At 36.4% G+C, this 11,780-nt stretch overlaps 2 protein-coding genes across 2 annotated transcripts; both read left to right on the top strand.

Moving 5' to 3' along the window:
• kel (Kell metallo-endopeptidase (Kell blood group)) lies at nucleotides 1–7,732 on the top strand. Its single transcript, XM_056763496.1, is given in 18 exon segments — nucleotides 1–179; nucleotides 1,395–1,578; nucleotides 1,658–1,963; nucleotides 2,213–2,340; nucleotides 2,615–2,773; nucleotides 3,751–3,822; nucleotides 4,057–4,245; nucleotides 4,517–4,681; nucleotides 4,786–4,902; nucleotides 4,996–5,091; nucleotides 5,211–5,309; nucleotides 5,390–5,467; nucleotides 5,601–5,704; nucleotides 6,262–6,351; nucleotides 6,784–6,851; nucleotides 6,936–7,096; nucleotides 7,194–7,283; nucleotides 7,370–7,732. Coding segments are annotated over 18 exon segments (2,307 nt in total). The 5' UTR covers nucleotides 1–143; the 3' UTR covers nucleotides 7,535–7,732.
• A 552-nt stretch (nucleotides 7,733–8,284) lies between these two features.
• emg1 (EMG1 N1-specific pseudouridine methyltransferase) lies at nucleotides 8,285–10,666 on the top strand. The gene is made up of 5 exons (XM_056762701.1): nucleotides 8,285–8,467; nucleotides 8,597–8,698; nucleotides 8,868–9,009; nucleotides 9,966–10,174; nucleotides 10,262–10,666. Exons 1-5 carry the CDS (start codon nucleotides 8,318–8,320, stop codon nucleotides 10,373–10,375), a joined length of 717 nt encoding a protein of 238 aa, XP_056618679.1. The 5' UTR covers nucleotides 8,285–8,317; the 3' UTR covers nucleotides 10,376–10,666.
• The last annotated feature ends 1,114 nt before the right edge of the window (nucleotides 10,667–11,780 follow it).

Here is an 11,780-nt window from a genome sequence, read left to right as displayed (position 1 = left end):
AGTGAACCAAATGTGTGATGAGGTCAGATAGACACTGCATGACTTGTGGCTGACGAAAGACGAGATACAAAGAGAGACGCTCTGACGCTAGAAGCCTAATATGTGCGAAGCAGTCAAACCAAGCGGTGATTAAAGAAAAGCAGATGAACAAGATGATTGAAATACAATTTTTTCAACAGGTGAGGCTTTTTTAGACTTTTGATATTTTTATTGTTTGGAAATCAAGATGCATGGGAGAATTGGGATTGGGATCAGAAAGTGCTAGCAGTCAGATTCGAACACCGGTCTCCATAATAAGCTCCATGTAGCTACTTGTGTAATTGAGATTGCTTTTCATGTTATTTGTGATTTATAGTTTTTGATGGGCAGGTGGTGTGATGGGCAGACTTCAGTAAAATTGACCCAATTTTTGTTTTATGTAGCTTGATGTGTTTTGTGTGACAAAAGCAGAACTGCATAACTCATAGATTAAATCATTGGCCTTTTACAGTCATCATATTATTTGTGAAATATTTGTCTCTCACACATTTGCAGCGTGTTCACACTGCTGCACTTTATATTATTTCTAGTTTATTTCAGGACATCCTTTCTTGCATATGTTAGGTGTGATGGGTGTGAATGTAGTGGTCAGAAAATGACTGATATGTTCTTCATATTATGGCGCCCTGTGTCTTGTGCAATTTTACGATTGGCTAAATCCGGCAGACTTTTGACGGATTACATTGGCAGTCAAACATTCTGCCACAATGTGGTCATCTGGACAACATAAACACATTTGTTTTTTCAAATGAAACTCCATGACTTCCATCCAAGAAGCAAACTAGGCCCGGTGTCTTTCATTTCCTGCATGTTGATGCTCCAAGAGATGGAATGGAAGTCAATGGGAGCCAGAGTTGTTCGGTTACCAACATTTTTCAAAGTATCTTCTATTGTGTTCTACAGAAAAAAGAAAGTCAAGTTGCGATGACAAAAGGACGAGTAAATTGTATTACTGCTCCTGTGCGACATATTGCTTATTGCATATTGCTCCCTGAACTCTTTGTAAATCACTTTGGATAAAGAGCTAAATGACTACATCTTAATGAAAAAAAAAACATTTTGGGGTGAATTATCCCTATGAACACAGTTAATCACTTTTCTTTCAAGTGTGTTAGAATGTACAAACTGATGATTCCATTAAACTGCTCATTTTCAAAAATCGCAATGAATCAATTCTTCATTCATTCTCGTATCTTTCTCTGCTGCAGTATTGGAATGTTTGGTAGATGTTGTGTTAAAATGAAAAATTTACAAATTAACAAGTGTTTACGTAGGGTGTAGGTCATTGGCATGTTTTAAACATTGTTTGTGACTCTTTACACAACCCTGAATCTTAATCTCTATATCCCCCTCAGGAAATGGTCATGATGCCAGAAGAACGGCCTCAATCCGATGAATCAATTCCAGTGGTCTGCAACAAGAACCGCAAGCTTATATTGGCTCTCTTTGTCTTTTCTCTCTTCGTAATTACATTAGGGTTGGCATTCTACGCTCACCAACAGAAGATGGGAGATCCCTGGAGTTCACTTTTGAAATCGGGTACAAATGATGAAAACATTCCTGTATAGTGCCAATGTCATAGACACTGTTTGTAATTTGAATGCATGTTTTATTACAGCTGCTCCACCTTGTCTTTCTCCTGCCTGTCTGAAAGCATCTGAACATTTTTCTGTTACCATGGATCCCTTTTCTCGCCCCTGTGATTACTTTCTTTCGGGCTGCGGATCTTCATCCCACAGAGGGAGGCAGAGAGGTAAGGGGATTGAGATTGATGACAATGGAGGACAAGACAAGAAAAGAGATTTGGGTGAAGAACGAGTGAAGATGAGAGGAAAGACAGATGTTGAAGAAAAACATGATGGACTGCTGGACAAGTTTCCAGACAGACAAACAGCTTTGCTCAAAGCCATCAAAGAAATACTAGGTATAATATAAGTTTTTCATTCATAACCAGTATTGACATACCTATAAACATATTTCTTTCTCCCCCCCCCCTCTCTCTCTGTTATTTGAACCTATAATCCTTGCCAACAGTCAACATAAAAAAAAAAATACTTATTAAACACAAAACTTTAGACACTTTTGTGTGTGTAAGTTAAGGTATATTCTGAAACATTCTGTCATTCACCTCATCATTTTTGACATTGGTTCTTCGTGCTCCCCATGTGGGCAGAGTCTCCTGATGAGGGTGTTGCCACGAGTACAGCGGTACAGAAGGCAAAGAAATTCTTCAAGGCCTGTATGGAATCACAATCTGCAGAGAAAATGGGTTCAGAGCCGTTCCTCACTCTACTCAAGCAGGTACACATCTGACAAATTTTTTCCTGTAGCTCAGTGGTAAGAGCATTGCGTTAACAACGCAAGGTTGTGGGTTCGATCCCAGGGGATTGCAAATACCTATGTAAAATGTATAGGATAAAGCAATGTAAGTCACTTTGGATAAAAGCGTCTGCCAAGTGCCTAAATGTAAATGTAATTTTTTTTTAAGTCTACATTTCACTGTGATTTATAGTTCTTCTAATGTCGTCTGGCCTGTGCTCTCTCTCTCTCTCTCTCTCTCTCTCTGTGTATGTAGATGGGTGGCTGGGCAGTATCAGGTGAAAGGATAAAGAGAGATTTTAACAGCACTCTGGCCCTGCTCATGAGCCAGTACTCCACATTTCCTTTCTTCAGCGTGTATGTGGGGCCAAACGCTGGTGACGGTCAAACTAATTCCAATCAACCTTACATACAGGTGAGCACAGCATAATAACAAAATGTTATCAGTTAGTAGCACTTAGGGAACAGTAGTATGAAAAGGACTCCCCTGTTCACAAGATTAGTCATCAGTATTTTGGTCCATGTTGCAGAAAGAGAGGACATTTATTGCTTTTTATTGTTCATGAGATTCGATGAAATTCAGTTGTTTTTCATTTAAGTGTCAACTTAGTATCAGATGTTTCAGAAGTGAGACAAATAGACGAATAGTATGGAGATGTTAAATCAATGTAAATTCTATAAAATGAGCTGATTTGGGTACATTTGATGAGAAATGTTTGAGTTCATATTGAGATCTTCAATAACTTTGACTTTAATTGCAGCAAATATGAGTTTGGTTACTGACATGTTTTGAGATATCTTCTGTGAGACTTCTGTCCTTTTTCTCAGGAGAAACATCTAAGACACAGATGTTATTTACGCAGAGGTTAACCTCATTGATGTTAGAGATACAATTGAGATAATAAAGGACCAACTTGTATTTTTTGGAGGATCTTTTGACAGAAATGCAATATAATACACATAACTATCTCTTCAGAGTCTGAAGCGTCATGTTTTTGTTATCTTTGAATGAGCTATTTCTATACTGTACACTTACAAATTCACCATGTTGTTTCTACAGTAGCCCTAAGCGGACAAACTGCTCTACAGAGCACATTTTATAAATACGTTATCTCCTTCGGCAAAGAAGCGAAAATGTGATGACGCTCGCAAACTTACCGCTAGATGCCGCTCAAACCTCCACATTGCTCTTTTAAGAGATCTCTGTGATTTTCCTTTTAACTTTATTTTTACAACTCATGTGAAATATCTCAAATGAAAGCAAATGGACTAAAAGACACAAAATCTCAATTTGTATTTCCCGGAGTCTTTAAACAAAGAGCTTTGATTATTTTTGAAATTGTTTGTATATTGTCTGTGTGGTGGTTAAGAAATATGTTCATGTTTTCATAGATTGATGAGCCACATTTTCAATTCCCTATTGACTGGAATAGTAAGACAAACAAATCCAAAGCCAGTTCTCAGGTAGGTGTGTTTATGTTTGGTTCTGCAAATGTCTCTCTTTAGCATTATAGCACCAGATCATTATATGAGTGTCAGGCTACGCTTTAAAGATAAAACTGCAAAAAGGGCTCTTTTTGGTTACCTTAAGAATCTTTCATCTCTGATGCATTTCTTTTGATAGTCGAACATATTTTTTTATTAAAATAAAGGGTTCTTTGGTAACATGTCTTTTATTGTTTCTGTTTTTTGCCTCAGTATTTGCGGCCATTCTTTTCATCCTGCAGTCAGTATTTGGTTCTTTTGGGCGTTCCTTCCACTAGAACCACACAGCATTGTGGTCTTTTCATGGCTCTATCAACAACTCTCGCTGTGGCCACGTCTCCTCTTCCTTACCGCCTCAGTCAGCGGTTACTCTATCACACAATTACTATTCAAGAACTACAGGTCTGTGCTTGCCTTTATAAAGCAGAATTTGTTCTATATGCTCTTTATTAAAAAATGCACTGAATTAAATTAAAAGTTCACGCAAACTTTAAATTCGGACATTATTTTCTTAAACCAGTAGATGTTCAGCAGACGAAAAGAACACTGTAGGGGTTTGGAACAACATGTGTACATTGAAAAAATTAATTATTAATTATTATAATTAATTAATTCTTAAAGAAAGTAAATATATGGAACTGTCTGCTCATTGGTTGCTCTCTGTCCCTCACAGATCCTGGCTCCAGCCATTGATTGGCTAGCTTGCCTAAAAGCCTCATTTCAGCCTCTTCCTATCAGCCAATCAGATGTTGTTTTAGTACACAATCTCCCGTACCTTATCAACATGTCACAGACAATAAGCCAATGGAAAAGTCAGCATGATATTATGGGAACGTAAGTCATAACAGACACATTTCTTAACAGATAAAGACTGGATTAACAGTTTGGCAGTGTGCTTATGTGTTTTTTTTTCCATGTGTGAATCCGTGTAAAAATGTGCAGTGATCTCTTCATACATACATGATGTTTAGCCTTTTGCAAACACTCATACCTGCGCTGGACTCAAAATTTAGGCAAACAATGAAAAACTTTTCCATTGCAACTGGAGATGCACAGGAGGTCAGCAAGGAATGAATTACCTATTTGTATTTATTAAAAGTAGATGCTGACTACATTTTTGATTTTATTCTGTTTTGCTGTCTGCCATTGTAGGATGTACCACGCTGGTGGAAGTGTGTCCGGCAGACAGAGCAAGGATTTGAAACACTACTGAGTCATCTGATCAGAGAAAGACATGCACAGAAAGAGGTACATTCAACAATAAAGCAAAAAAATGATTTTTGATGAATACACATAAAGGTTATCAAGTATTGGCATATGTGACGTTAAATTCATGGATCTATTTAAATAGTTTTTCTCTCTGCCAGGCTGAAGAATTGATACAGAATATTTACTCATCCCTCAAGATGAAACTGGCAGATCTGACCTGGAGGGACGAGAAATCGGCTGGTTTAATTTTTGATAAGGTGAAATGTGAATCAAACACCAAATGTGTAAATGAATCTTTGTATGTGTATATGTTTGCATAATCTTGTGTCTTTTTCAGATACAATCTCTAACTCCAAGACTCTCCACAGAAACAAATCCCCCAAATCATGCAGAACTTAACCAACTCTATGCCGAGGTACATTTTGATTTGTTAACCAAAGGATGAATCAATGAACACTTAATGGGGTGAATTAATTACATTTATGAATCTTTCCTGATGTTCAGTGGGTTAGAGTTCAACTGTTTTCTCTTTGCTTGTCTGTATTCAGGTGCTTGTGAGTGAGGAGGATTATTTCTCCAACTACCTTCAGGTCCTGTTGCTGAAACAGAAGAGCAGAAGCAGGCTACTCTCACATGCCACACGAGCTGAAGGGTTTGTGCTCTCATATCTCAAGCAGTGAGATGTATGTTCTTTTAGAAAATGTTGGGTTGAGGCATTAAAATTATTAATAAAAATGAAATAAGCATAAGTTAAACCTACTGAATAGAACAATATATAGAATAATAGATAAATAAATAAAATGAAAAAACCTAATACAATTTCTACTTAACTTAACTTGAAAACTACAAATATATAAATAATAGCTAATTCAAAATATAAATAACACTTAAATAAAACTAAAAGAACTATTTTGTTACAATGCAAAACATTGTGACTCTTTTTTTAAGCTTTATTTATTTACATTTAATACAAAAGTGTTTATACTTTTATACATACATACTGTAGTTCGTTTCTAAATAAGTAATTTGCAGAACATATTATTTTAGTATTATTTTTTTATATTTATTTTAGTCATTAGTTTTTATTTAAAATAATTTCACAGTATACTTAGAGAGCAATTACTGGTACTTGTGAATCTATATCTCTATATTTTTTTATTGTACTTTTATTGCGTTATCAATGATCTCTGACCTCTGTCTTTCCTCTAGTTTGTCTATCACTCCACACCTCTCTGGCAATGACATCATCGTCCCCGTTGGAATGTTTGTGTCACCTTTCTTCCATTTCTCACATCCCAGGTATTTTAAACCTACATAGGTATAGGCGCCAGTTATTTTAATGTACAAGCATTTACGCACGAAGTGTATAAAAGTGATTTACGAGCAATTCCATTTATACCTGATGTGGTCGTTGCCTGGGATTATTTTAAATCTACCTTTTAGGGAATTTTTATAAATGTTGCCATTTTGTAGATTTTGGGTGAATGGAAAAAATTATACGTGGTTCAATGAAGCAATCTCAAACCTCAGTAGGCAAAGAAATAAGGCCTGGTCCATAGCAAAGAAATGCTGTGGAAGATTGGTTTTATTATAGATTATTACAGAATAAATGAACAAAATAGGAAAATGTTTTACTTTGAAACAAAATGTTAATAATATAAAAAATATTATGCACTTTTGTGTACAAAAGTTTAACTTGCTATTTAAATTTTCCAACCTTATATTTTTCAGGGCATTGAATTATGGGACATTGGGATTTCTGGTGGCTAAAGATTTTTTCCACCTTCTGTTACCTGATAGTAAGTCAGTATTGCTCTAATGACGATTTACGAGTTTTAATGTGTGTATTTTGTAAACCTAACCTTTGAATTTCTGACCACAAGTTCACACACAGGCTAAGAATCCTGAGTTGGAGAGCGCTTGTGTGTGGTCTTATTATCTGAGTGTGACCGAGGGTCCCGGTCGGGTTGATGCTTTCTCTCTTTCCCTCTCTAAACAACAGGAGGTGTGGGTACAATACTCCGCTCTGGAAGTGGCACTTAATGTAAGTTAACTTGCTGCAGAACAACACTTTTATTTTTTATTCAGGAGTGATCTAATCATGTCTATATATTTATGATGTTATTTTTTCCTCTTTTTAGGCTTATAAAATGAGTTTCACAAGGGGTCCAGCAGATTCATCTCTGTCTGGCCTCTCATACATTCACCTGTTCCTCTCATCCTTTACAAAGGTACCAAGAACACGTCAGTGGGAAACACATAAATATTCAAACAATAAGCATGTGTACTAAGCAGGTGTTTTATTCAAATGTCACAGGTAAGCTGTGATGCAGACTCCTACCGTGAGTTCATGCCCTTTGAACCTTCTTTCCTGGTGTCAGTCCTGTGTTCAAACTCACAATTCTGCCCAAAACCGCTGACCTGCCTCAATAAATATCAGAGTGATCCTCCTGAGATGTGTCTGAGTCGAACAACACACTGAATCTAGCAGGAACACATTGCTTGTGAGTCGAAATCGACAAGCTGGACAATTGAACCATTGGAGCTGCTCACTGTTTCCTGAATGAAGTTGAAGAGACTAGAAAAGGATAAAGTTATTCCAGATTAAAAAGCTTTTGCAAGGAATTTTTAAACCACTTTGTTAATGTAATAAATTGTGCATGTGATAAAACTGTTAAAAGCTGCTTGGTGGATATGATTTCATTTTTATATTTAACTTTTTGTATACTATGAACCAAAGTAATACGGGATCTACCTGTGTTTACTCTGGTTAAACTATGATTACGTTTGAAGAACTACGGTATGTTTGATATGTTTTACCATAAGGTCGGAGAACAGTCCACCTTAATATAGGATTTTATTTGTAATTTATTGACGATGAAAGTAAATACAGTTTGAAGTTGATATGACTCTGAATGTATGAAATAAATAAATGAACACACGAAAAAAGCATTTTTATTTCATTATAACAATTACAAATATTTTTGTTTTAATAGCAATTAGCAAGAAAAGAACAGGAAATCAAACCTTAACATTTAAAAATGTATAACAAATAGTTAAAGGTACGTGTTGTGGTAGGTCATGTACAGTAACTACTAGTTTCAGAAAATATAGTTTTAGAAAAAAAAACATCATCAGAATACAGCTATAAAAGTGATAAAGCGTATTATCAAATATATAATCCTTAAGGGGGACTCTTAATTTCAGTGTAAATCGAGGACGTCATCAGTGACGCACAATTAATGCGTTGCAGTTCTGTGTCAACATGGCTGCGCGCGCTGGTACTAAGCGTGGTCTGGAGCATTTAGACGAATATGAACCAAAACCAGTTAAACAGCAACGAAGTTTGCACGATCAAATGACTGAAAAGCGACTTGTTGTTGTTTTAGAAGGAGCGACGCTTGAAACTGTAAAGGTAAGAGACAAGGAATAGTAATCACACAAACTTTGTATATACGTTAAACCAAACAGTCCTTAGAATACGAATAAATGAATTTGTTTTATGAAACTGTTTTGTTTTCAACTCGAGCGTATTTCTATGCAGGTTGGAAAAACATTCGAGTTGCTGAATTGTGATCAGCATAAGGGTATGATAATAAAGAATGGCAGAGACCCCGGCAAGATTCGCCCTGATATCACACATCAGGTAAAGCGTTTACCAATCATATGTGATAGACTTGAACATATGTGTAGATTGTAAGCTTTTTGTTTTTAGTTTATAATTACATGTAAAATACATGCACACACACAGATTGGTGCCCAAGTCTTGAATGGTTTTAAATCTCTGGCTTCTTGTGTTTGCTTGCTTTCTTCAGTCCTTGTTGATGCTTCTGGACAGTCCTTTGAATAGAGCAGGACTGCTACAGGTGTACATTCACACAGAGAAGAATGTTTTGATCGAAATCAACCCACAGACAAGAATTCCTCGCACGTTTCCACGGTTCTGTGGACTCATGGGTAAATTCACACTTACTCTATTAAGAAAGTATTGGTTGTTCATTCATGTTTCACATGTTGAACTATGGGTAAGTTGCATACACATAGCCACCAAGTTAAGATTGTGGCTGCGTCCGACATCGCATATTGTGACAGTACGTATTGAATTTGAATAAGTACCGTTAAAACAGTACGTTCTATATAGTATGAGTAGTATGAATATATTTCAGACACACTATATCCACCATGTTTTATGGTCATGTTACCCGTATACTCTTTGACTTATTAACAACATTCTACACGTGAGCGTTGATTAAAAACATGATTTAATGATGAAAAATTAATGTATTGGCACTGCACAACGTAAGTCCGCCTTGAAGTTTTCCCCTATATTTATTTGATTCACTTTTGAAATTTGACCGTTGCTCAGCTCCCTTGGCATCATGGGATAGATAAGTGTCCATCCGATCCACAGTCACAAATCTTGGCGGAAGTAGACCATCAAGGTATTTCTCGCCGACCTTTTTTGCATACTGAGATTTCGGACAGAATATTCATGACTCATACTCATTTTCGCCTACTATATAGTATGGAAGTAGGCGATTTCAGACGCAGCCTGTGTCTTAATAACTAGTCTCGATGAACTAGAATTAGTTAGCCCTAGCACTTTTCAGATTTCAATTAGATCAATCTAGTCATGACTAATCTTAAAAAAATGTTCTCACGTTTAAGACTAGTTTATGCAGCTTATTCAACCTGCCCCATGTGTAAATTATTTTGTCTATTTTAAGGGGCGTCTCTACTTTTAAAAAGAATTCTATGTAGGAAATTCTTACAGTGCAGAGTCTTGAGAATCTGTAAGAATTGAAGTAGCATCATTTGTACCCTTATTATATGCGTTCTCTTTTGTAAGTCGCTTTGGATAAAAGTGTCTGCCTAATGTATAAATAATGAATGTATTGTTTGCATACTTGCAGTCCAGCTCCTGCACAAGCTGAGTGTGAGAGCAGCAGATGGTCCACAGCGTTTGTTAAGACTGATTAAAAATCCAGTATCGGACCACCTGCCTCCTGGATGTCCCAGATATGCTTCATCATTCAAAGCAGGAGATGCTGTGTGTCCCAGAACTATTGTCCCAAAGGATGGACCAGCTGCTGTTGTCATTGGAGCATTTGCACATGGAACAGTGAGTGTACTATCTTCTTGAGTATCAGACCTGATTATAATACTATAAGTCCAACCACAGAATTTAAAACTGTTTTTTTTTCCACAGGTAAATGTTGACTACACAGAAAAGACAGTGTCCATAAGTAACTATCCATTGTCTGCAGCACTGACATGTGCCAAAATGTGTTCCGCGTTTGAGGAGGTCTGGGGAGTGTTATGAAGAAACAAAACAGTCATTTTTCTGTCATGGCTTCGGACTGAAGGTGTGCTTGCATATGCAATTTGATCATCAGTACAAAAAATATTTTCAGATTCCTCAACAGAATAACATTTCTTATGTGTTAACATTTTCATTTATACTGAATCAAACGTCTATACCCTAAACAGGGTAGAATGTTATATATACTTTTGTATTTTTTACAAATAGGTTTATACATTTAAAGTTATAAGGTTTCCTGTTTGGTGTATACAAACTCTTTCTTGTGCCAATAAACTTATATCAACTTCAAAATTGCAAGCAAATCCATTTTTTTTCTAGATCATTCAAGAAGCTAAAAACAAAAGAAATCTGTAATGCTTGACATTGCTGTAATATGAAATTTGACAAACTGGCGATCTTTAATAATTTACTACAAAAATATAATTATTTCTTTTTCACTGTCAGCACAGATTCGTTCGGTGAAAGTCATGTTTGTCTGTCTGCCTTTTTCTATTGCCAATTGGTGATCCTTCTCAGTCTAAATGGCTGATGAAATATAAAAAGCCTCCAAACTTTTTGGAGTTGGGGGTATCTATGTATTTTGGGCTAACATGCGTTTGTAGGTGATTTTCTCTGATCTCCTAAAATTCAGAATTGGGTTGGGTATCGTTTGACTTTTATCAATTCCACTTAGTTTCCTAGCTTCGATTACATAGTTGTAAAAACAGTTTTAACCTGTATGGTGTAGCCTGCTTATGGTCTGTCGGAAAGGTTATTGTTGTATATTCAATTAAAGGCTGAAATACACTCCAAGTCTTTTGCTCAGATTTTCAGTCTGGACTTGTTGCAGAAAGTCTGTGCCAGTCTGCAGATTTGATCAGTAAGTGACTTTCTATCGGAAACTTTCAAAAAGATTTAATGTGTATGATGTCTATAGTATTAAGTCTTGTAGTATGTTCCAGCCATTAGAGAAATATCCATATGAAGAGCGCTATTAACGTTGATGTCTAGCTTCCATTATCCCTCAGCTGAACTTGTTTGTTGAGGCTTGTTTTTCGGGTAAATGATGGGAGTTATAATACCAAGTATTATATGTGGTTTATATTTTATAAACAGTTATAATACAACGTCTTAAGTTCCCGTGACTTTTCCTTTTGATCCAATAGGATGCTGTTTCCTCTGTGCAGGAGCTTTCGTCACCGCATTTGCTGGAAAAACAAGCCTCTGGTTCACGGGCAGCCCAGGGATAACGGAAGCTTGACATAACATTAATATCGCTCTCAATATGAATATTTTAAACCAAGGCATCGATTCACTTCAGAAGAGCTTTTTAACACCACAAAGCCGTGTCGAGCCATTCTTTGATCGATAGATGCACTTTTTGGAGCTTCAAATAATTGCTCCCCATTCGCTCTCATTCAACTCT

The sequence above is a fragment of the Triplophysa dalaica genome, chromosome 12, assembly GCF_015846415.1.
Source record: "Triplophysa dalaica isolate WHDGS20190420 chromosome 12, ASM1584641v1, whole genome shotgun sequence".
Taxonomy (NCBI): Eukaryota; Metazoa; Chordata; class Actinopteri; order Cypriniformes; family Nemacheilidae; genus Triplophysa; species Triplophysa dalaica.
This window is presented reverse-complemented; position numbering and strand designations above follow the sequence as displayed.